The 26,313-nt window shown below is 41.1% G+C and overlaps 2 protein-coding genes across 5 annotated transcripts in view; one reads left to right on the forward strand and one right to left on the reverse strand.

Annotated features, from left to right (window-relative positions):
- faf1 (Fas (TNFRSF6) associated factor 1) overlaps positions 1-18,109 on the reverse strand; it is a 75,431-nt gene extending 57,322 nt beyond the window's left edge. The window contains exons 1-3 of one of the 2 annotated variants that reach the window (XM_078285696.1): positions 14,597-14,711; positions 12,510-12,578; positions 3,238-3,284 (exon numbers count right to left, since the gene is read on the reverse strand). In XM_078285696.1, coding sequence (XP_078141822.1) covers positions 3,238-3,284; positions 12,510-12,578; positions 14,597-14,662 — 182 coding nt within the window. In that variant the 5' untranslated portion in view covers positions 14,663-14,711. Of the gene's footprint in view, positions 1-3,237; positions 3,285-12,509; positions 12,579-14,596; positions 14,712-17,839 lie in introns of those variants that run through there. The other variant, XM_071921805.2, reaches the window with a different exon arrangement.
- A 1,190-nt stretch (positions 18,110-19,299) lies between these two features.
- On the forward strand, positions 19,300-24,335 carry cdkn2c (cyclin-dependent kinase inhibitor 2C (p18, inhibits CDK4)). 3 transcript variants are annotated; one of them, XM_071921826.2, is made up of 3 exons: positions 19,300-19,494; positions 22,358-22,490; positions 23,793-24,335. In XM_071921826.2, the coding sequence occupies exons 2-3, from the start codon at positions 22,359-22,361 to the stop codon at positions 24,156-24,158; spliced, it is 498 nt and encodes a 165-aa protein (XP_071777927.2). In that variant the 5' UTR covers positions 19,300-19,494; position 22,358; the 3' UTR covers positions 24,159-24,335. The 3 variants fall into 3 exon arrangements, with proteins under 3 accessions (XP_071777927.2, XP_071777925.2, XP_071777926.2); XM_071921824.2 differs by lacking the exon at positions 19,300-19,494 and adding an exon at positions 19,685-19,922 and having other exon boundaries at positions 23,793-24,334; XM_071921825.2 differs by lacking the exon at positions 19,300-19,494 and having other exon boundaries at positions 22,349-22,490; positions 23,793-24,334.
- Positions 24,336-26,313: the final 1,978 nt, after the last annotated feature.

Here is a 26,313-nt window from a genome sequence, read left to right on the forward strand (position 1 = left end):
GAACTTTCAAATACAAGCTTAAAATTCAGTCAAAAACGGTCAGTGAGTCATGGAAGATCATCAACGATTGAAAGAAGTGAATTGTTTGGGGAAACAGCCTTTAAACATAGGCAGAAACATCTAGGATAAAATCAGAGACTGGATGTATGATGAAAAGGCCTAATCAGCAATATCTGCAGATATCTGCACACTGTCCAACATACAGTTTGATAACAGTTTGGAAGCAAATAGCTGCAGTCTTTAACCTGGTGATGATAACCTAATGGACCCCAAGAGAAGCTTAACTATTTGCTAGAAAAATAAACTGGCCTTTTTACCACTGCAGAAACAAGCAACAAAAGCCTCCTTCCCTTACTCCATCTGCTCTTTATTCTCTCTCTTATGCTTTTCTGTTTGTCTCTGTCTTTGCTCCATGCTTGGGCTATGACCCCCCTTTCCCACACAGCAGTAAATGATGTCTTTTCTCTCCTGGACCTCAACAAAGCTTGTCCTTTGTTCCTTGAAGTGTAAGCAGCAACTATCTTGCAACAAGAGGCGAGGAGATAAGAGTGCCAGGCCCAAGGTCTTTGACAAAGGCTGCATTTTATTTGTCCCACCACATTACAGAGGCAACCGTTCTAAGATGTTGGTTGACCGTCTACAGCCTTCAGAAACAGGCTAGGCCACCAGGATGGGAAATTAACACCAGCCAAATGGTAGTACAGTATGTCTCCTCTACCAGCCACTTTGGCAAGTAACCAACACTCATTTGAAGGTCCTATCCATTTCTAAAAATGTAGTTGGTTGGTAAAATGATAAATAAAGTGATTGTCTGGTATATTTTGGAACACAACAGCCACTGAGGCCAATACGTTATAATTTGTGTAATGAGTTAATATTGTCCTGTTCTGAGATAATATGGTAGAAAAATATAAAATACACAAAGAAAAAACCCAAACAGACATCACTGTGTATCAAGGGTGGATGGATCTTGTGTCAGAGTTAATGGTTGTGATAACACAACTTAATCCCTCTATCTAACATGAAAGCATCTGAATAACAACAATCTGAGTCAGCCAAACACACTGCTAGCAAAATACAGGCTGTGAGCAAAGAATTCCCTTTCTTGTCTGTGCATGAATAACAGTCACATACAGATTTTTCAGTACCATTTTTGCATACAAGTCCAATTTGAATGGACTTTATAGTAAGATATCATAAAAATGGTTTTCTACATTATCATTGAATCTCCTTTCAGAAATATTCACCTTCAGTGCTGCGTGTTAGATCTATTGCCAACTGACTCACCCTAAAATTAAGGAATTAACTCAATAGATGGCATCATGTTACAGGCCCTGGGCAAAACCATCATGGGTGGATTAGGTGGGTAGATCCAGGAATTATAAGAATCCTAACAGGATTCTTACAATTCTTGGAAGCCTGGTTTATGGTGTGAGCTCTCACAACAAGCAGGAGCGATCCTAAATGCACTTTCACCACAACTTGGCACAGTAACTCTGAAGGCCGTTAAATCGGCCGTTGTTACTGTTTGGGCGCAGTTCCATGCTGCCCTACATCTAGATGGCACTGTTCTCCTGTGCAGTCCAGGATCTGTTCCCAAGCAGATACAACTGCTGAGCCCTTCACCCAACACAAACTGTCAGGCCAGAGAACGCATTCAACAGAGGATTCAGCAGTTTTTATTAAGTTTTGGCAGAGAAACATTTTGGATGTCCTGAGGAGCCTTGGTTAATGATCAATAAGACAAGCTTCTTAAAATTCCCAACCCGCTAACTAAAGGGGACACGGGGGAGGAGGGGGCCGCATTTTAGACTGGAACGTCGCCGTAGCCTCCAGCTGGCTCCAGCTCAGGTCACGTCATCAGGGGCTGTTTACTGGGCAATGCCAGCCTACTCATACCAGTGCCAGCCACTTAGTAAATGTGTTGGCTGCTGGTCACACTGCCAACCAGCCTCCATTCATAACGCTGTGTGCCCGTACGAAAGACCAGCAATCTTCTCATGGCCCAAGGGCCTGAACCACACTCAAGCACATGCATGCATGCGCACACGTGCACGCAAGTGTGTACACAAAATAAAACGGTTTAACAGAACGTCCCCAGCTTGAGTGGGTTCAGATCAGCTCAGTGCATTCATGAGTGTCAACCAACCGTTGAAGGAAAGTGAAGGGCACAAAGCCTCTTATAGAAACCTTTTCGCTTTAGAAACTGTGTACAACTCTACTCTTGGCAGAGGGGTTTCCTTGCAGTTGCAATGTCTTTTTATTATTCCACTCTTCAACAGCAGAATAGAAAACACAGCAGAAACAATAACCTCCACACAGCCCAGTAACATCTACTCTATTTCCCTCTTCATGACACATAGTTAGTGTCACCCAGTGATATTTGTTGGACACCCAACCTTTAAAATTCAATCGACGAGTCATATTCAAGACTGAACATCTCACCATGGAGACACGAAAAATTTGCACTCACATGTTCAGCACAAATCAAGTAGTAAATCAACAAGTAGCCAGGCTAAAGGACACATGCAGAGATAGCCTGAAACTTAAATCCTACATTGCAAGCACCATCACTAAGGAGAGGAGTTCAACTTCCTACTCACACAATGACACCTTTGTTTTCATATTCCCTTCTTTGGTTGTAGGTTACTTTATGTGGTATACTGTGGTGGTATACTTCTGTGAGGCCGAAACGATCTTTACAAGAAGTATCTCACATCACTCTTTCCTCACTGAATCATATCTCTACTAATAAAAACATTCCTTCTACCTCGCTTTAGCTCTTAATTCTTTCCTTGCACTTCTCTTTTACATGATCATTCTAGCAGGACAGGAATATTGTCTGTTAATTTTGACCGCTTGTTACTTTGATCTTCTAAAATTTGGGCTAATACTTTAGTCTAGACCTGCAACAACAGAGTCTAAGGGCAGCAATACATTGGGCAGCGTTTTGGGAAACTGATGGGCAACATTGCTTAAGGTGTTGCCTTAGAATTGTTGCTTTAGTCTCATAGGAACATCCTGTTGCTAGGAAACAGCTGAATACATCTTTGACCCCGTGTCTTATTTTATTACCTGTTGATCACAGACAGACTGATGTACAGACACAACTCAATAATCTCTCTTGTAATAAGATAAACAAACCTTTTTTCCAAAGATAGATAATCATGCACGACCTCAGGCAGCGTTATAAGTTTGTCTATGATTTACAGTGAATGTGTGGCAACATTGTTTTACCTTTGCAAGATCCCATTCTCCTGTGGTATGACTCCGTTGATGGCTGCCTGTAATGACAATGGAAATTCAAAGAATATAATTCATGACAGAACCCAACACAACATAATTATGCAATGCTCATGTTTTATTAATTGTATGTCCAATTCCTTGCTACTGCTAACTGATTTTGCCCTGGGATCAATAAAGCTCAAAGTACATTTAACATCATGAGTACACAACAGCATGAAAAAAATGGCAAATACATCAGGAATTTCAAAGACAGCCTCATTCCCCTAACAATAATAGTAATCTTTACTTGTATAGCACCTTTCTAAAAATAGAGTTTCCAGAAAACAAGAGAAACAACTCAAAAATACGGACAGTAATACAGAAGACAGACAATAGTAAAAAAGACAGACAGTAATAGAAAGCACAGGGCAAAAACACAAGATTTAAAACAAAATAAAACAATTACATTAAGGCCAGTCTGTAGAAGTGTGTCTTGAGAGGTGATTTGAAAGAAGACACAGAATTAGCTAGCCTAATTTCCATTGGCAGGCCATTCCACAGTGCGGGGGCTCTAATGGCAAAAGCCCGGTACCCATTAGTTTCAGTCTAGCTTGAGGAACGACCAGCAGAGCTCGGGCCTGGCTCATATGGGGTTAACAGCTCTGAAATGTAGGTAGGCGCCAGACTTAGACAAGCTTCAAAAGTGATCAGAAGAATCTTGAAATCAATTCTGAAAGTGACAGGTAACCAGTGGAGGGAAGCAAGGATTGGAGTGATGTGATCTCTACGTTTGGCAGCTGTATTCTGTATGAGCTGGAGGCGTGAGAGGGACTTTTGACTGAGGGAGGAGTAGAGAGGAGAAGATAAAGGTATGCATGACCTTCTCTAGGTCGGTTGAAGATAGGAATGGTCCTAATTATTACATCCTAATTATCGGTGATTTCAATATTCATCTAAATTGTAAAACTAATCCACTTGACAAAGCTTTGTCGTCCCTAATTGACACTTTTGGCTTTACTCGGTTGGTTCACGAACAGACCCATTCTAATGACAATACTCTTGATCTGGTCCTCGCTCGTGGTATTAACGTTTCAGATTTAGTAGTTTTGCCGTATCCACCGGCTTTATCTGATCATTATCTCATTAAATTTCAAATTGTTCTGCCCTGTCAGCATTCAAATCTAGTTGATACCTACAGCATCCGCCGTACAGATACTTCCACAACTACAAAACTGGCTGATCTCCTACCTAAAACTCTTGCCTCTCTCCCAGAACGAATCGGCTCCCTCGACAAGTTCACAGATAACTTTAACTCTATTCTACTTGACTCGCCTGACTCTGTTGCGCCCCTACTCATAAAGACCCGCCGTCTAAAGAAACCGTTGCCTTGGTTTACTGATGAAACTCGTGCACAAAAACAGGCGTGTAGGAAGCTGGAACGCAAATGGCGCTCATCCAAACTTGAGGTCTTTCAGCTAGCATGGAGCAATAGCCTAATGATTTACAAGCGTACGCTCTACGCCGCTAGGGCCTCCTACTTCTCAGATCTTATTAACGCTAATAAAGATAACCCGAAGTTTCTATTTGACACGGTAGCAAAACTTACTCGCACACCCTCCCCTGTAGCGAGCTCTCCATTTACTGCAAATTACTTTCTTAATTTCTTTAATCACAAAATTGACTGTATTAGAGATGAGATTAGCAATTCTTTACCCACCGAGGGCGTTGATCCCTCTCCTAATCGTGCATTAGGTGCAATAGAGACCACCACCGTACTCTCGCAATTTGAGACTGTCTCCTTAGACACCTTCTCTAAATTAGTACTTTCCTCTAATTCTACAACCAGCTTATCTGACCCTCTTCCCGCTAAATTGGTTAAGGAACATCTCCCAATATTAGGTCCCTCCCTACTCAACATCATTAACACCTCTCTCTCCTCTGGCGTTGTGCCCTCGTCCTTCAAATCAGCTGTAATTAAACTTCTGCTCAAAAAAATCTAACCTCGATCCTGATGTTCTCAATAACTTTAGACCAATCTCCAATCTCCCCTTCCTCCAAGGGCGTAGAATTGGGTAGGGACGTGTCCCTACCAATATCAAGCGACTCTGAAATGTCCCTAGCAATTATTTTGATTGACAATAAACGTTGTTTTGTCCGTCAGAGTCTAGTCAATGTTAACAGATCGCGTTCTCTGCTACGAGTCCCGCTGCATTGGTGTAGTGCATCGGTGTCCCGTGTCGGCATAGCAACGGACGCTGTAACGAAACTTTAGTATAACAGCTGTTTTAGAATGTTATTGCGTCACCCGGATAAAAATTGGCGTCACACCGCCTCCCTAACCCCCCCCAAAAATCGCTGATTGGCTTTGCCATTTCTTGCTAACGTATGAAATGCTGTGGGCAAGAAGAGCCAAAGCTCCGCCTACCGGCGAGCATGCGAGTGAAGACTCCATCCTATTTTATATTAGTAACAGTTGTGTTTAGCCATTAAAGTTAGTTTATTTAAGTACCGTGTCGCGTGTGTTTGTGACGAGTGACGACCGTAAGTAGCCTACATGTCACAAGTGAGATTGAACAATGCTGATGTTGCCACACTGGACAACACTGATGTAAACCAAATATGCCAACAGTTCATCTCTGTTAATGACAGGCGTAGGCATGTGTTTGGCTCCTTCAAATAGGAGCAAGGCAGTGGACACTCAGCTGTTTGTATGTAGGGTTTGGATATAGTTTACAATATCTTATTATTATTATTATTATTATTATTATTATTATTATTTTAAATGTAAATACAGATCGTTGGTTTGAATAGGCAACAGTACTACAGTACCTGCCTTAAAACAAAATGTGCTCTTCAAAGTCCCATTCAGCTGGCAAATTTGAGTAAAGGATTCATTAATGTGCTACACCCCTGTGTCTGTGTGTCTGTTAATGAGTGTATTGGCTACCATAACTATCTAGATCAGTGGTTCTCAACGTGGGGTCCGGGGACCACCAGCGGTCCTTGAGGGGGTTCCAGGGGGTCCCCAGCAAATTGATGAATTGTTAAACTTCAGCATTATTTAATTTACAAATAGTTAACACAATTACAGAATGTAGAAGAATGACTATTTTGATCTTAGTTTCACTGTTATCTCTTTACCTACAATACAGACAGTCATGGGATTCTGGATCAAAATCATATCTAACAATAAAAGTATTCTCAGATTTGGGTCCGAGAGACAAAATCTCATCAAATGGGGGTCCATGGCTCTAATGTGGACTAAACTAGGGGTCCTCGATATGAAAAAGGTTGAGAATCACTGATCTAGATGACATGAAATGGCGGTCAGAAGTCTATCATAAATGCAAAACGCCTCAGCTTCCAGTGGGGGTTACATCCCCTCCGGACCTCCCCCATTTGTGTCCCTACCAATGTCAAAATCAAACCTACGCCCTTGCCTTCCTCTCTAAAGTCTTGGAAAGAATAGTTTCTACCCAACTAACCGACTACCTCTCGTGTAATAGTCTCTTCAAACCCTTTCAATCTGGCTTTAGGTCTCTCCATAGCACTGAGACTGCTCTCACAAAAGTGGTAAACAACCTATTCCTCGCCTCAGATTCCAACTCTTCTTCTGTTCTTATCGTACTTGATTTGAGTGCGGCATTCGATACAGTCGATCATAATATCCTCTTAAACCGCCTAGCCTGCTACATTGGCATCTGCGACTCTGCGCTTTCCTGGTTAAATTCCTACCTATCTGATAGAACGCATTGTGTCTCACATAAAAATACTATATCTGATTACTCTAAAGTTAACTTTGGCGTACCGCAGAGCTCTGTGCTGGGGCCTTTGCTTTTCTCCATTTACATGCTACCTCTTGGTGAAATTTTCCGCAGCTACGGTATTCAATTTCACTGTTATGCGGACGATACTCAAATTTACATACCAATTAGACCTGACGACCGTTCACAACTTACAAACCTAGAATTATGCCTAATCGATGTCACAAAACTTCTTGCGATTAAATGCCAACAAAACTGAGATGCTAGTTGTTGGCCCAAAAACCCAACTGCCTCTTGTTGCAGACCTTACTCTAAACTTTGGGGACTGCTTAATTACCCAGAGTCCCACAGTTAAAAACCTTGGCGTTACTTTTGACTCAGCTCTCTCATTCGATGCTCACATTAAGGAAATCACTAGGATAGCATTTTTCCACCTTCGCAATATCTGGAAAATTCGCTCCCTGCTAAATACGACGGATGCTGAAACTTTAATACACGCTTTTGTTTCATCAAGACTCGATTATTGTAATGTCTTACTCTCTGGCCTACCTAACTGCAGTATTAAAAAACTACAACTCGTGCAAAATGCTGCCGCCAGAATACTAACCAGAACTAGAAAATTTGACCACATTACTCTAATCCTAACCTCCCTTCACTGGCTCCCAATTCAAGCCAGATCTGACTTTAAGGTGCTTCTGTTAGCTTATAAATCGTTACATGGGCTTGCACCATCATATCTATCCGAACTCATCATCCCTTATATTCCCCCTCGTGCCCTCCGATCACAGGATGCTGGCTACCTTATTGCCCCTAGAATCAAGAAAAAATCAGCAGGCAGTAGAGCGTTCTCCTACTGAGCTCCCTATCTCTGGAACCAGCTACCTCTTACAGTCAGGGAAGCTAATTCTGTCGAAATCTTCAAATCTAGACTCAAAACCTATTTATTCTCGCAATCATACGACCTACCTTAGCACCATTGGCTTGGGCTCGACACAGTCTATTCTCTTACCCTAGCCTAGACAGTATTTATATAGAAATTTGCCGTTGGGAACATAGCATAGGGCTGCCTCCTGGTTACGCTGTGTCTAATCACTTTCTATCTGATGTCTGTATGAGCGTGTCTGTGCCCAAATACGTCTGGGTTTTGTGCTGCCTCTGCACAGCTCTGTGTGTGTGCGGCTGGTTTTCTCCACCCTTTCTCAGATTCCAGTGCAGTGTTCTAGCTGTCAGCAGACGGGTACTGCCCCGGCTCTGACAGTCATCGGTGCTGGCCGTAGTCCCATCCCTGATGCTGCTCCCACCTGGATGTTTCTCTATCCGTGTGTTCGTTGTCTTTGTGTGCACCTGTCTCTCCCCCCTTTCTCAGACTCCGGTGCAGTGCAATGGTCGCGAGTGCATGCCTTAGTCCCATCCCTGCTGCTGCTCCCACCCAACGTGCTCTGACTCCGTGTGTTCTGTGCACAGCTGTCTTCTCTCCCCTTGCCCAGACTACGGTCCAGTGTTCCACCTGCCAGTGGACAGGTGTTGCTCCGGCCTGGCGGTCGTCGGCGCCGGCCTTGGTCCTGCTCCCACCTAACGTGTCTCCCGTGTGTTCTGTTGCTGCTGTTTTCTCCCCTTCCTCTCTCCCCTTTTCAGACTCCGGGGCAGTGCAGTGGTCATCGGCGCCGGCCTCGGTCCCATCCCTGATGCTGCTCCCACCTATCGTGTCTCTGACCCTGTGTGTTCTGTGTGCAGCTGTTTTCTCCCCTTCCTCTGTACGTGTGTGTGTGTGGGTGTGTTGTGTGTGTGTGTGTACACGGCTTCCTCTCTCTCCTCTTCTCTGACTCCACTGCAGTGTTCTACCTGGCAGTGACGGGTGCTGCCCTGGCTTTTCGTCGTCAGTGCTGGCCTTGCTCTTCCCTGCCGCTGTTCCCACCTGGACGCTGAATTCCGACTGCTGCCCTCGCTTCACTGAATTTTTAGCGCTGGCGTCAGCCCCCTCTCATCGCCGCATGCCGCTTCTTCTTCTTTTTATCTCTCTCTGTTTTCTCCTGTCATTATTGTTGCCCATGACTCTGTCAATGTTTTGCCCGGCATCTATTGCACACTAAGCCGTCCTGGGGGGGATCCCTATTTGCCTCAGCTCGCCCAAGGTTTTTGCCAAGTTTTCCTGCTAAGGTTTTTATTGGGAGTTTTTCCTTGTGTGCATTTAGGGTCTAAGGCTGGGGGTGCCGGGTAGGTTAAGCTATGTAGAATAGGTACATTGTTTGTCTTGCTAAATCTGCTCTTGCCTACCTTGTGTTTTTCGCTCTGCTTGTCCTACATAATTTTGTTCACCATTGATTGTGTTTAGTTAGATCTAGCTAGACACATTCTCTGTAAAGTCCTCTGAGACATGCTTGTGATAAAGGGCTATATAAATAAATTTGACTTGACTTGACTTAATGCAACTTGGCTTCACATTCACAGTGATGGATTACCTCTACCGACCAAATTAGAAGTCTCCAGTTGTTTTTCTATGCCGTTGGAACTGAATGGGAGTGAATGAGCCCGAGAGTTATGGCAAAACTAATTTAAAAATCTCTTTATTCGTGGCGCATGCATGTAAAAACATGTATTCTAATGCATTTCTTACGGTCAAAAAATTCTATGAAAATAACAAAATCGGCAATGAATTTGTTTTGCTAACAAGTCTCGTCCATGTAGCCAATGCCCAATACAGCCATGTGTCAGTAGCCATAGAACTCCACTGTATAAAAAAAACGATTAAAAACACATCAAAGAGCCATGCCGTTGCTCTGGGCAGCATATTTCATCATCGCGATGCACCGGGCCAGCCGACTTTTTCCTCAAACAACTTAATAAACCGACCATAAACACGTTGTCGATCTCAGGTAAGAGTAGTTCTGTAGCACCGAAAATAGCCTCCGTCGTAATGAAGAATTTGCTCCCATTTGAATTTGATTTGGTAATAACTACAATAGCCTGACTTTTCATGGTAACAGTTAGCGATTTTTAAAATTGAAACTATGTCTTTGTGAGCTTATTTAAAGGTTTTTAGCTTACAACTGGAGCCAATGACTTCCAGTTTGAAGGCTAAAAAGGGAATGTGGGAAGTCGGAAAGCAGGAATGGGAGTAGAGCAAACGCATTGTTGATTTTGTTATTTTCATAGGATTTGTTGATGATAAGACATTTATTTAAAAACACCAGCCGTATCCTTTAACATTAAAAGGGAAGGAAAATGAGCAAAACCTCAATTCACACAGGAACTGTCCTTTAAGTCATTTAGTACACAAAATCCTGGGGACCACCCTGACAAGTTAAATACATTTTTTTGTCCACTTGACACAGCGGCTAATAAATCACATAATTAATCTGTCCCTTTCACCATTTTATTTTTTTATTTTTTTAATGGAATAGAACCTCTAAATGATGTCTGGTACCTGTCAGGGTGACTGGTTACATAGAACAACAGACCAGCATTTTGTTAGTGGATCGTGTGAATTTACCACCCTGCTTGGCAATGATGTAGCGTTTGTCAGACTGACAAGGAGAGTGTAGCCTTTTGTAGGCTGTAGGAATTTAGAAGAAAACAACTGTGATAGGGAATGAGGGGATATTCAGGGAGGGAGGTCTGCTCAAAACAAAGAGAGCTGAAAAGACAAAACAGATGACAGTAACCGCTGTCAGTTTGTTCTGAGCTTTTGTTTGAATTGGCAGTTGAATGGATTGCTCTCGAACACTCGCTATACCTCGCTTTATTAGCAGAAAAAGCAAACTGAAGTTAGTTGTTCTGTGCTAGCCTGATCATGTAGTGGCTGTAAAATGATATGTTTTGTGCTACAAAAGGATTTCACAATGCATTTATCCTGGATTTTATGTCTGGATTCTCTGTTAAATACTCTATTCAGTGAAAGTATAAAAAAGAATTATGTAAGCAAAAAAATGGCTCAATATTTCATATCCTATGCTACTCGGTTATAGTTAGCTTGGCTCCATCAGAGTACTGGCACAGCATGTGATATACATGGCACATGAAAGGATGACATTCAAGTTCATGATCTTCACAGTTAATGGATACTAAAAGCACTGGCCTACAGAAATGTGCCAATAAAAAGAATCTACATCTCTCAACAATTTCAAATATAGACATAGGCTTGTCCAGTGTGTCTATGAGTTTCATCAAGTTAAATTTAAGACATTTTAAGACCTTTTTAATGCCAGTGAGAATGAAAGACTTTAAATGTGATATTTAACTGTATTTAAGATGTTGTGTTTAGATAACACAATTTAAACCATGTTAAGACCTTTTCAGATCTCCAGACACTCTGCAGTCTAATGAGACAAAATGCTTGGGGTTTTGCCTTTGTAACTCAATTTACAAATTATCTCTCTCCTTTTCTTTTTCACACACATATTCACTAAAACACTTACACACATACTCTCTCCCTGTCTCTAGCTCTCTCTCTCTCACACACACACACACACACACACACACAATATCTCTCTCCACCTATAATTTAATTTTCAGCATCAGGGATGTTTTATCTCCCTTATCACTGTATGCATTGTGTTCTGCTGTCTTTTTACAATTCAGTCGTGCCTGGGATTTTTCTAATTATTTTGTTGTTTGGTTATTTCATTTGTTTTGAGGTGATACGTTTTTATAAGCCCCCTGGCCTAAATTAAGCCTAAATTACTTGCAAAATAACTAATTTGTTTCTCTGCTTTGTGTTTTTAATCAGTGTTTTATCAGAGTTTCTATCATGTTGCTTCTATTGATAACCACTGTGCAAATAAGCTAAAACTACAAAAGGAGAGTGATTACTTTTATAGCCACTATGTAGCTGTACTGTACAATACAGGTTAGATGGGTACAGGTTATATAAACACTGTAACTAGGGGAAAGGCATTTCTTTTTGGCAATACTGTTCATTAGATATCCATGCTTTGATGCTTTGTTCCCCAACCTGCTCTCTACCCACACCCCATACATAGACACACACAAAAAGATTTCTTTTGTCAAGGTTTGCGCAACCCACCAGCCACTGCAGAGGAACTGCAAGTCATCAGATTTACAGGTGCAGTGGCCCCGGTGTCTGTCCTGCCACTGCTTGGACTGCTGCTGCTTGCTTTGAACTCCTGCCAGCCCCCTGAACAGCACCAATCTAAATATAGACTGCACCCCTTCCGATATGCACTTTACGGTAAAGGGCTTCTTCTTTTTCAAACTCATCATGCATTAACACAAACATGGCAGGACACATTCATTCTCTCAATGCACCTTTCTATCAGAAAAACATCTTCTCCCCCACACCTCTCGCAGGACACATCCTCTCTCACAGCCACTGAAGCACAGGTGAGCTGCTGTCTGTTTAACAACTAGAGAGACTGAGCGGAATACAGAAATAATGTGCCTGTTACATAACTACACAGAGTGAATGGTAGGATGTTAACGGCAGTCATGAACTCGTACTCTCCAAGGACTGAGCCTGTCTGTGAAAGAGCGAAGGCCAAAGCCTACAGATAATGAACTTACCACTAAATCCCAGTTATTAAGCTCTAGCAGAGTGATTGCCTCTGCAATGTTGTCAATTCCAGTGCAAGCCTGTGAGAAGGGAAACAGAGAAGAAAAAAAAAAGAATGAGAACAGAGAATGAGGTCACATACATTGTATGAGCTTTTGCTGCAGTCAGTTTTATGAAACATATGATTGGACATGACCCAAGAATGAAGCTTCCCACACAGAAAGTCTCCCCCAGTGTTTCACACAGAGCACTCAACAAGTTCAAAACACATGTAACCCATTGACATTGAAAAAATACATAAAGGTTTCTGATAATCCACAAGCACAACCATCTCCCACCCCTGGTCCAGGGCCCCATCCTCCACTGCAGGTCCCCTTCCCTCTTAGGAAGTGGCAGCTTGTTCAGCACTCTCCCCCTAAACTTTGCAATGGAGTTCACAATCTATACCTGAGCCCGAAGGGACCCGACCCGAGCCAGAGGGTTCGGACCGGTTCGAGCTCTGATTCTTTCATCATTCATCACTCCCTCGGGTTGATCAGGTCGGGCTACAGCGTTAAGACTGCTGACCGACTGACTCTCGACTGACTCTCCGCTGCAGTAAAATTGAGGTCATGTTGATCTTTAAATGTGGGCTTATTTAAATTTAATGCATTTGTACCTTAAATTTAGTACAGCAATGTTTTTTTTCTCAAAATAGCTGCTGGTATGCTTGTAGTTTTACTCCACTTCAGACCAGTAAATTAAGTCGTTATGATTTCAGCCTGTGCGTCAGCATTCAGGGCAGATGGCGACGGTCGCAGCGTGCGCACACTAAAAATCGGTTTCTTTGGGTTCGGGCTTTCAAAATGCTGCTAATGTGCAGGCTCTGTTGGGATCAGGCTGGCCCAATGCGGGCTCAGATCAGTCTGGGTCCGATTCAAGCTCTACTCTACAATGCCCTCGTCACCCAGTGCCTCCTGCCACGGGTGCTACTGGTATCTCTAAAGACCCGGAGGTTACTGACCTTAACACAAACTGCATACAAAGCCTTACTGCGGCAGTCTCAGTGTAGCAAAGGACAGCAGCCTCCCTTGCTCCTGCCAGCCCCTAGTTTTTGCTGATACCCTCAATACAGAGATCAATACAGGGAACTCAGGAACCTCCCCCTCACCCCCAAAACTACCCCCTCTAGCTCCCTCTCTCAGGGACATCACTCCAGCCTCTTGGGCAAGCTCCTGGGGGTTTTACTGCCAGGACAGGACAGCAGAGGACCCAGCTTGGTGATGCCACCTCTCATAAGGCAGTGCATTAGGTGGCAAAACTAACTTTGCACGAATCCAATGGAAACACTGAGTTAAGGAAGAGAGCCACCTCCCAAACCCACAGTCCAGGCACTATATACTCCACAAATGTATGCCTCAGCAGGCGCCAGGCCCTCAGGATTGAAGTGTGAACTCCTGAGAGATCTGTGGCGTTGTGCTCTGCCTGCTTCATTTAGAAAAGCTGATGGTCCAGCCCTAAACTTCCAGCCCTCCGCAGCAGTGCACACGCTGGTCCTCTCCAGCAAGTGTTGGCTCCATATAGCAGTTTCAGTGCTACTTAGAGCCAGAAATCTGCCACCCTGCTCTCCAGGTCCATCAAGCCCAGCTCCTCTACTTGGATAAGCAATAAGAGGACAGCAGCCCACAGTCAGTGAAGTCCTGATCAATAAAAAGCCACCAATTTCTTCTGATCTCTGCCCTCTCGACTTGACTTGTTAGGAGAGTGGAGAATTCAGAATACCAAAGCGATTTCAACATTGCAAAGTGGGTCAGGATTCACCAATTCCAATTATAGTACGTATGGAAGTGTGAAATAAAGCAGATAAAGCCAGAAGCCCAAAGATCAAGCCACAAGCACCGTCTGTCTTTGGTCTGTCAGTGTGACACATTGTCACAAACACAATGTCTTCTAGTGTGACACATTGTCAGTATGAGACATTTCACTCTATTCATCTCAGATACTTTCCAAAACATCAACAAACCACAACGTTGATATTTTGTTTATATCCCTCTAGAACTAACTTGCACATCAGATGACTCATTTACCTCTTTCTAGCCCAAAAGCTTGTTTAACTTACTATTGTTTGATGTCCATTTTTTGATTCAGTTTTTGTTACAAGTTCTGTATCCGTCCCATATGGCATAGCTTTTGCACAATGCTTGTTCAGACTCTCCAGTAATCACATAACATGCAAGACTGCTCTTTCACTAACATTTTAGGATAACTCCTAAAGGTTAAAGTAACTACACTTACTGTATTAATAACTTTCCTGAGCCCAAGTTTCTGATTATATTCGATCTCATGTGTCTGAAGCACAATCTCACTCACAAGTTGTGACACTCATTTCGAAGGTTAGAGAGAATGATTAGCTCATACGTTAGGAAATGACAAGGCGTCCCTTGATGTCTAAGCAGTGTAGCACTGTATGGAAAGGGGCTCCTCGAGTTACCTCTAATTTAACAAAGGAATTCAAATGTGCATAAATAAGACCAGAGCTGATGCTAAAAGGCTGTAGGGATCCAGAAATGTATCCCTAAAGAAGCAGTTGAACAATCAGCAAATACAGAGATATTGTAGGGCAAATGCAACGGGGTCATGGAGGCCTTGGTGATGGTGCAAGAAAACCTGCATGGCACAAACCAACACCATTAGAAAAGAAGAAGCTGGTAATGGAGCAAATACATTGACAGAAGAACATGGAACGGTGTGCCAAAGTAGTTTCTTAAGCTAGGCAGCGACAATGGATGAACTGGAAAAGTGTTGAGAGAAGAAGCTTAGTTGGAAATAAACATTGGAATATGGAAATGTCTGGGATTAGATTCATGACCGGGGCAACCTATGATGTGCTACCTTCACTCCAAAATCTCAACCAGTGGCTAGGTGAAGAACCCACATATCCTCTGTCTTCAGAAACAGCAACACGCAGGCATATCCTGTCAGGATGAAAAGTTTGTCTTGCCCAAGGACGATACACTTGGCAGCATAACCAAGTGTACAAGTGAACGTAAGTGCTTGAGTCCTGAGCAGGCGCAATCAAGTGCAAACAAACAGAAATTAATTTTTGCCGTTAGGAGTGTGAGCTCTATGAATTAAACTGGCTTTGTGCATGAAGGCAAACAAGTGAGGAAAGAATTATTACACAATAAGTACAGGTTACAGCAGTTAGGGGAAGCTTGGAATTGGTAAATAAAAGTAGATATATGCCAGCAAATTACAGACACAAAAATGGTAGATAAGGCATAAGAAAGGAGGAAACTTAGGTATAGTGAGGTAGCAGCTGCGGCTGAGCAGTGAGGTTAGTTTCACCCTGTAGAAGATGGGTGCCATGGATTTGTGGCCACATCCACTACTAGTTTATTCAAGAAGTTGGGAATTCGTGGTCGGGGGTTACACTAAGCCACGAAGGCAGCTTCTGAAGAAACTGAAAAAGAGCAGCCAGTAGCTATAGCTGAAAAGAAAGGACACCACTTGTGGTTTAAAACAATTGAAATGCATCTTGTGACTTAGACATGGGTTATAGGCTATATCATGGCATAGCTATGGAATTGTATTAGAAGTGTGTAGTCATATACTATTCTCAGTTACAGGTAAAACTGTGATGCATAATTAAGCTAACTGTTTGCTGATACAATTCGGTTTCTAGATTGCTGAGCAGGCTGCTTCAAGCTATGAGGATCAGCTGTCCCTTTAACCTGATTATTGGTACAATTCTATTACTGACCTGCTAAGCGGGTCAGCCGGTCATTTAGATACTAATTGTAGGTGCAATTCGGTTTCTGAACTGCTGAGCAGGACATTTCAAGCAGGTGTGGAGGGAGGTGGTTTTGGGATGTAGTGACATCTGGAGGTGTCATGGGTCTAACTCCACAAAACATCTGTGACGTGGGAGGTCCCCACTTGATTACCCCAAAGACAAATCCACTCTCACCCACTCCTCTTTCCTCCAACATCCAAACTAGGTTTCTACATAGGGGCTCACACATATAGCAGAGTTAGTTACATCAAATTCTGCGTACTGGTAAATGACATGACATGACAGTGGTGCGAATCGTGGGCTTAGTTGTACATCTGACATTACAAACATTACAAACACTTTTAAATTGATACATTTGCTATCAGATATCTATTCCACCATGGCTTGTCATGTTTCATATTGTTGAACTGTTTGTGCCTGCTTGTGCCTCCTTTTCTGCAAAACTCTATCGCTGTCTTGGAAGTTTTTCCTTGTATGCTTCAAGGGTCTATGGGTAGGTTAGGCAATGTAGAATAGGTAGGCTTGCTATGTTTTGAAAAAAAAGTGCTATTGAGTGTCTTGTGCTTTGTCCTGCTTCCTTGTGTTTGTCTTACATCATTCTGTTCAACGACTGATTGTTGATCAGTTAGATCTAGTTAGGCTCATTCTCTGTAAAATACTTTAAGACATGCTTGTGATAAAGGGCTATATAAATAAATTAACCTGAACTTGAGCTTGGTAATCATCATAAATGACAAACTGAAAGCTTATCTTCATTCGTGGCATAAACCGTTAGTTTCTTTGCTGCTAGCCGTTTAGTCTCCCTTGTTGGTCAACTAGCTACAAGACGTATCATCTTGAGTGTTGTAGACCTTGGCATCCATAGCTTGTTACTAAACATAGTTTATGTCTGTTTAGCGTGTGACCTAAACAACATCAAAACAGCTAACCTTGGAACGGTAGCCAATTAGCCAACGCGTTAGCTTGCACGAGCGGTTTATGATCCTTATTTCTATTATTTAACTTGACGAGCTAATTCACATTACAGGGTTAAAATGACATGTCGATGATGGGGAAGCCAACGAGGAGGCCTAAATATTATTTTCCAAGTTTAAATTTCTGTGGGTTTCCTTTTAATGGTACTGTTATTAAGCACGGTTGCTAACTAACTAGGGTGCTACTTATATAAGCTTGAACCACAAATGGTTACGGCAGTGTGTAAACAAGTTGTCAGTTAACGTCAGCAACGCAGGGTCACATTTTAGCTATGTTATCTACCCAGTTACTAAACTAACAAACGGCAAAAATCACCATTCATGCCACTAGCTAGGTTATTAGCTTTGCATAACAGTTACCTAGTTAGCTAGCTAACAGCTAATAACTGTCTTCTGATTCAGTTAGCAAGCTGTCAATTTGCTAGCTAGTTTGCTAGCCAAAGAAAGCAAAGCTCAGCTCATGTCTACTGTTTACGACGTGAGTCAGGTGATGTGTGTTGTTGACACCAAGACAATTCAACAATAGCAGACAGTTTACCTAACTACATTTCTTTGCTAGCTACTAAAAACGGGGACACATAGAGAGACACACCTGAAAGTCAGCCAAAATCATTTCTCTATCCATGTTGCTATCGCCGCTATCGGAGGCCATGGCAATGACTGGCTAAAAGCAATTCTTCTACTGGCTCTCGTCGCTTTCTCGCCTCACAGAGGATGACTGAATATTAACAAAATACTTTGCTCAGACGTGGCGACGTGCGAGAGCTTAGCAAACTGCAAATACGAAACTTTATCGGGATCTACCAGCTTCAGATAATCACAATTCTGTAAACTACAGTGTTCAGTTATCTCCTATCATTATTCTCAGCTAGCCCATTGCTTTACGGCTAACGTAAAGTGACTGCAGATTGTGGGAAAAAAGGACCAGAGAACAAGAGCTCTAGTAAAGAGAATGGATGAGATGTTGTGCAGTTGACTTTTCTCCACATAAACACTATCTACTCTCTTTTTCATGAAAAATGACAAATAAAAAATACGATCGATTATGTTTCTGTCTCCCAGATCAATATGCCCAAAGTGTCGTGCCTAAATGAGTTTAATTCGCCTGCCCAGTTTACCCTGCCCAAATTACTCTTCGGCATTGCGCCTTAATAACAGCAGCCCAGGAATTGATACAAAACATAGTAAATGTGATCTCCCAAACATATTCACTGCAAGGACCCCCCAAACAGATATGCATTCAACCACTGACTCCCATTTTATATGATTTTGTCCCAAGGAACCCCATCTGAGAAGAGTTTTGTTGTTAGTTATAATTTAGTGGCCTATAGAATTATTATATTGTAGGTGAGAGTGGGGAGAGTGAAACTTGTTATCAAAGCAGTCACCCATATACACATCCTTATAGGTTCTGTTATTGGGGCTTCCTTCTAGTGAGTGTAATAAGAGTGAAATTAAACTATTCATGTTGCTGGGAACCTGCTGGGGACCTACCAAGGACCCCAGATAGACCCCACTTTGGGGAACCACTAATCTAAACTACAGAACAGAAAACACTGAAGACCTTTTTTAGTGTGTATGGTAATAGCAGGGCTGCAGCAGAGGGTGAGAGGCCACTGTGATGTTTCTAAAACACTAGAGGGCGGTATGATGAAGGGAAACCAACCCAACCCGCTGACATGGATGTTGCTGACAGCCGAAGACAGAATAAGAGAAACCTCTTTCGCTTATTCGCTGGACTTCCCGTTTGTTGGCGTGCAAGTTATAATGAATGATTCAGAATGAGAGACTGGCTGATTATATTAAAAATGCCATGGTGGGATGCTGTTCCCCTGAATGAAACCTGTGTGTATTGCTTTACTGAATACAGGCAGCACATTGGGATTCACACACAGACGTCGCAGCAGCAGCATCACGCCTGCACCAATGGTTTCTCTCCTAAAGCCCCTTCGCACTCCAGTCCCGCCTCATCTAAGCTCTTGTCCAATCATCTCATCTCACAGTTTCTGGTAACTATTTCAAAATTTATTCACTAAAATTAAACTGACAGGGGATTTTGCGCACCAAATAGCCGACATCCTACAAGCCAGTGCCTATAGCCCTCAAATGAACGATCTTTTGCCATGTCGGCGAGGATATTTCGGCAGCAGATAGTGAACTATGTTTGGGCATCCATAGAGCTTGAAAGAAATTGGATCGGACGTCGTTATGACAATGGTTTAATGCTCGAGGATCATCATTAACTCGGTAGGAGTATATTTCAGAATGAAAACAAGCTTTCTCGGAATGAATGTGATTGAGCGTTGTGGCCAAACAGCTGTTACTCGGCAGTCACGCGCACCATTTTGGTTGTTTGAATGGCTTCACAGGATGCTTTTGCAACAGATTGTCATTTGCACACTTACATTTTGGCAACATCTTTTGAAAATGAGCGGGAAGTGGGCGTGAATGTTATCGTAGTACTTTTGATAACCTGTAAAGCCAGATGGATTTTTTTTTTCTTTCTGTCTGTTTTTTTTTTTTTTATTCTCTTTTGCATATTACAGATCGTCGGAGAAAAGGACGCGCGGTAGTTGCATGTCCTTACTGAAATCATAGCCCGTTTTATTCAGGCATGTGGATGATCGAGAGCTACAGAGAAGAAAGCTTGTGTTATGGCTTTAATTTCATTTCACGTGAGTTTTGTCAAATGCCAATCCTACATTTCCATAAAAACCAAAAGCTTGCCTTGTCTATACATGGTTATTATACAAAATAGAAATTACAAAAAATATGCATAGGCGTTGTGAATACATTATATTGCATTTTAGGCGTTTTAGGTTTAGCCTACCTGTCGCTCTTGTTGAGGGGAAACGGTAGCCTTTATGTCTCCTGTAGGGCTAACTGCAATAGACACGGGACCATACAGAAAGACAAGCACATAAAGCTATCCAGAGTTAGTGCAATAATAGAATAAGCTTCAACTCCGAGATCACAAACATTACAAGCAACCCAATAATATTAAGGAGGTCAAGGATCAGAGTCAAAGTGCCCTGCAGATGCAACAATGAATTATTGTTGTGTCCCTACAGTTAGGCATATGTGATGCTAGGTAAAGAAATAAAAGGTAGAACGTTTTACTGTAAATGGTTACTGAACACCTTAAATTTCGAGTTAAACTGTAAGGCCATCCCATAGACACAGAGTCGGTAAACTGCACTTCTACAAATTATGTGGCATGCGGTGGAGGTGGTTAAATGTAAAAAATAATAATAATAATAATTCATCTACATCGTAGTAAATTCGGTCCCATATAGCCAATACCCATATTGTTTAGACTTTACTGAAGACAAATTGCCCAGTGAGTATAAATCTGCTTGGCACGAAACTGGCATGGAAGTAAAAGTTATTATGCATTATTAGGCTATTATTATTAAAGTTGAAAGCTATCTTAAGGCCTGGGTTACAAAATACAAATTATGAGGACGGAATTATCCTGATATCCTGAAAAAGAAGTAGCCTAATTAGTTATGAATGGTGGTTGTTGTACTTGTTGTTGTTTCAAAATAGTTGTGCATAGTTTTGTATAGGCTAAAACCCTCTAAATTGTCCAGCTGAAAATAGGATAGCTCTCTGACTGTATTGGAATCATCTTAATAAATAGAAATCATTAATATTTGATAGAAATGTCAAATCTCGAGTAGCCAATAAAGTCCGGAATACCCAATAATTTTTGAACTTCTTTGAGGTATTTGAATACATTTTGAATTCTTGTTATATTATAATAACACAAACCCTCTAAAGCCCACTGTCATTTTTGAACAACATCTTTTAATGGTAATAGGTAAATAGATTACCAATTCCAAAAAAATACAACCTTGTCTGATTCTAATAATAGATAAATAGATTCTGACGAATATATGCTATTTCGTATATAATAATGGTGGATTTGTGTAGGCTAATCACATCTTTGAATTGCCTTCTCAAAATGATTATCTCATCGATTATCGACATCATGGATGTAAACACACAAACTATGTTCTCTGTGCACTATAGAAAATGTGAGTTTCTGATTTCCAGTATATGCACAAGGCTTATTAGATGTGCAAGAATGCCTGTGCAGAATTTCAAAGAAAAATATTTAGTTTTTGCTGTCCTGTCGTCTTCAGAAGTGCCTTGCATCAAACATGATATATCAGGCTTTAGGTGATGTAAACCAAAAACTATGCCCCAATTTAAGGGCATAATCCACGTAGCCTACAAAAAGTAGCTATGACTAAAATTGATTAGAGATGTTTATAAATGTATATAGAACACACACACAAAAGTATTATAGTAGGCCTACATAGAGGTGAATGAGTAGCAGAGAATAGATACGCTGGGGAGGGGTGGGGGGTGATAGTCATAGAGTGGAACAGATTTTTTACCTGCAACTTTTAAGGTTATGAAAGTTGCATACTTGTTAGTACATGTTTACTACGGACTAACAACCGCATGGAAGTCAGGGGACTCAGACTGCAGCTGCACCCGAGTCAGAGTGAGGCAGAGTGGGGACAGGAGAGCAGGAAGAGTGGGTGGCAGACACAGTGTTTAGTTTGGGGCTTAATGTAGTTGCTTTAGTTTTGATGGTGTAAAAATAAAGTATTAAGTATAATAGTTTATGTGAAAAACGCAACATTGCTATGTTTTTGTTTGACATTAAAGACCCATAAAGTCACAGGATTTACAGGATTTGCAACCCTTGAAGCCCTATGTATCATTTTTGATACATTTTAACTATTGATGTCGGATTTAAGTTTTTTTCTTTTTCGCAGATGTTATTTTAGGCTTTCCTTTGGCAGGTCTGACATTAGCTTCATTTTTATGCAGATAAAAAAGGGTCTGGGCTTGAGAGGGTTAACTCTTACCATTTATAATAGGCCAATCCTGCCTACAAAATAGTGTATGATGCAAGGAGGGAGGTGGGACTAAAGCCTGGTTTAATTCAATCACCTTTCTGAGGCCTCACAGGGATGTACTAGGCTACAGTATAACAGGCCTGCTGGCCTCCGGAATAGTCTTTTGCAAACGTAGCCTGGCAAACGCCTTGTCTCATATCTGTTTTACGTCTGTTTTGTTGTTTCTTAATAAGAATGGCTGAAGGTTCACAATCTGACAAGCTCTGCAGTGCTTCTGCCAGTGGAAACCTACCCGAAGTGTTGTTTTTGCTGCGAAATGGAGCAGATGTTAATGGACGTAATATATATGGCAGAACTTCATTGCAGGTTTGAGTAAACTATCTTTCAAATTAAAATGAGTGTGTTCGTGTTAAATTGGTAGATTGTTCTGCATGCAGTGTAACAAAGCCTTTGTAATAGGAAGTTAACATAGCCTAATGAAAATACACTTTCTCTTTTTGTGTTGAAAATCGGAATTATCAAAATTGTTCATGTGTAATTTTCAAATGTCAAATAGTCTATGTTTAAGTATTAAATAGCCTAACTTCAACTGAAGAAATCTATGGAGAGATATGGCTAGATAATCAGGGAGGAATATAGGCGGTGTCTGTAGGTTAAAAATATCTGATCAAGATCGTTTTGAAAAGTTTTGACTGTAACCTAATTATTTTCATGGGCCAGTTTATTATAAATGAATAGCCTATATTAATGTGATTAAATTGTGCTTTTTCCAAATCATTTTGGAAATTAACTTTCTACTTAAGCCTACACAAAATCTAGGCTATGTTTTGTGTAGGCAATCTTATACATTTTTATACAGTAAACCATAAACCATAAACTGTAAAATCATAAGCTGAAATTAACTTTGATTGATTTAGGCTACTATTTAATTTGCAATTGAGTTTCATAATTAAAAAAAAAAATAGTTTCAGCATAGATTTGGAATTTTAGTCTAAGAAAAACAAGTTATTCAGTAGATATAATGAACAATAAGCCAATTTCAGTGTTACTGCTGTGCAAAAGAAGAAGTAAGACTATAGGAATGTTCTGGCTGCAGTTAGTGCTCTGTCAGTAAATTCAATAACAAAATGGTGGTGCATGAGGAAATAGAGGCAGGCAGGGTCCAACTGAACTGTGCAGTTTTGAACTGCAAAAATTCATCATTAGGCTACTACATTATTGCTATTAGGCTGCATGGATTCATATAGGCCTAGATTCTTTTTAAATGCTACATATACGTAGGTCATGTGTAGGCAAATCAGATTAGCCCTATGTGTTACTGGAATAAGTTTGCAATGGCTATAGTCTGTTATTATTAGGGGTCCAAGTGCTGCGAACCCTATTGTAAATAGGATTATTGTTAGGATTACCATTAGTAGGCCTATTATTATTATTATTATTACTATTATTATTACTATTATTATTATTACTATTACTATTATTATTATTATTATTAGGCTATTAGCCTAGTAGTAGTAGTAGGCCTAGTAGTAGCCATTTAGTGCATGTTTAGACTTTAAGGCCTAAATTAATAGCTTTAGGCTATCTTGTGATTAAATCTGTATCGTCTCATTTTGATATTTTCTTCTTCTTCTTCTGCTTCTTCTTCTTCTTCTTCTTCTTCTACAGGTGGTGAAACTGAGCAACCCTGCCGTCGCCGAAGTCTTGCTCAAAGCGGGAGCCAACCCCAACATGCGCGACCCCGTCTGCAATCTCACCGTGACCCACGACGCAGCGCGCGAGGGTTTCGTGGACACGGTGCGCGTGCTGGTTGACCACGGAGCAGACGTGAATCTCTTGGATGAGTACGGTAACCTGCCGCTGCACCTGGCCGCCAGGGAGGGCTGTCTGGAAGTGGTTCAACTGCTGCTCGGACTCACCGCGGACCCCGGCAGGCCCAACGGACACGGACAGACGGCCTGGGAGCTCGCGCTCAACTACCGCAGGATGGACACTGCCACCTACATCGCCGAGTATATGCGCCTCCATCAGTAGGCGGTGAGGTCAGGTGGAGCGGGACACCAGTGAGAGTGGGACACTTCAGCAAATGAGTGCAATGCTCAGAAAGGTTGTGACTGAAGCGTTGTTGATTTGTACTGAATAAGAAATAAAGGTTTTGATTGGCGTCACATCATCACACCGGGTGAGGTCTCACTTCAAATAGACTGCGGTTGAAGGACATGATGATAGGCTAACTATGCTGGCTAATGGAAACTATACTCTAAAATGATAACGCTATCTGTGTTTCAGTTAAACCACTTCATTTTAGTGTTAAAATGAAATAAATTCAGTGGTGTTTCAAATAGCCGAGTAGCCTAATGCATATTTTTAAAATATTTTTTAAACCCAAGACTGTTAAAAATTATTTTTTGGCACTGTCCCACTTCCACTCTGTCCGATAGCTTTGAGTGGGACAGGGGTTTTCAGTTAGAGTGGGACACTCGCTTCAGCTAAAAACAGTGCACAGCATTAAGTTACTTGTTGAATGAATGTTGATGAATTCATTCACCTTTTTAACCTTTTAATGGATTCCAGGAATTTAATTTAATTGCCTACATTCGTTTTGCCTTCATTTGTTAGGCTACATGATTGGGTTCATTTTGTTCAATTTTGAATATAGCTACTATAGGCCACAGCTTGTTGCATTGTTGAAAAGAAATATATTTTGATATTAACATTACATTATATCCAAAAAGACTTTTAATTGTTTGCATACAAGAGGAGCTTTTTTAAATTAAGTAGGTCTATGAATGGCTGTCCCACTTTCCCAAACAAGGTGTCTCACTCAAACTGATATAGCCAACATAATTTCAACACGGAGATGTTGCAGTGACTTGAAATACTTAAGGCCTATAGAAACATCACTTGGTTTCATACTTTTTTCATGTTCTCGGAAGCGTTTACCAAAAAGTGTCCCACCTGATCTCACTGGTATAGGGGCTTAAAATCAGCATATGGGTTTATAATCAACAGTAGAAAGCCTAAAGCAGAGTATAGACCTATACGGGCTTATAATCGGTCGCCTATAGAGTTTATGGGTTTAAAATCAGCATATCGCAGAGAATGGGTTTAAATAATCAGCTATAGGCTACGGCAGTGCATAAGGGATTACAATTAGTAGCCTATGTCACAGAGAGGGCTTATATTGTTTAACATCCTGACTGAATTATGCAGAATGTACAGTTTAGACGATTTAAAAATGAGATATTTAAAACAAGCCATTACAAATAAACAGCTCAGTTGAGTTAAAAAAAAAAGAAAAAAGAACAACAATATAAAACAATTCAACCAAAACAATTCGATTTTCTCTATTAAAAAGCCTAATGACAAATCAGTGTATGGGTTTAAAATCAGGATATATGGGCTTAAATCAGTAGGATTATAACACAAAGTACATGGGTTATTATAATCAGTATGTCACACATAGCATGGTCTCATAATCGGCTATAATGCATAATATAAGGGCTTAAAATCATCATATCACAGTGTAATCAGAGTATAAGGGCTTAAAATCAACATATATAGTGTATGGCATATAATCAGCTATATGACAGAGTATATTGGCTTACAATCAGTTCTCAGAGTATATGTGTTTTTTTTAATTTGCAGTAGGCTAGGTCTAGATAAGCTACCTATCAATATGTGAATGCAATTAACATTTTAATGTGACAGTGGCTTGATAGGCTGTTTTATCAATGCTACATGAATTGTTCGTTTTCATGTCCGATTCCTCAAATAATTGGACCTATATTGCACGTTTTTGTATGCGTCTTGACATTTATCAATAAACAGGTATATTCTCGATGATGGTTTGATGATGTTATTTTCACCGTATAGGGTTAAAAAAAAAAAAAAAACCTGAAAGGTGGCAACAATTAGCCTTCTATAGGTTTAGCCGGGCACACGAGGACAGATGTGGACTATAGGCTGTTTTGTTGTTTTGTTGCTGTCATGTTAAACGTTTTGCTTTGTTACACTTTTATCCTGTAACACCTGGTTCCTCATTATTTAGCCTACGCTCTTTAGCAAACTTGGAAAATAGTGTCCGCTTGTTATTTGTCCCTTTATGATCCGAAATGCCAGGAGCTCACTGGAAATTGAAAACTAAAACAGTTGGTCTGGTTTAAGTTTAAAATCAGTAAGGAAACTC

This window comes from Centroberyx gerrardi, chromosome 9, assembly GCF_048128805.1.
Source record: "Centroberyx gerrardi isolate f3 chromosome 9, fCenGer3.hap1.cur.20231027, whole genome shotgun sequence".
Classification (NCBI taxonomy): domain Eukaryota; kingdom Metazoa; phylum Chordata; class Actinopteri; order Beryciformes; family Berycidae; genus Centroberyx; species Centroberyx gerrardi.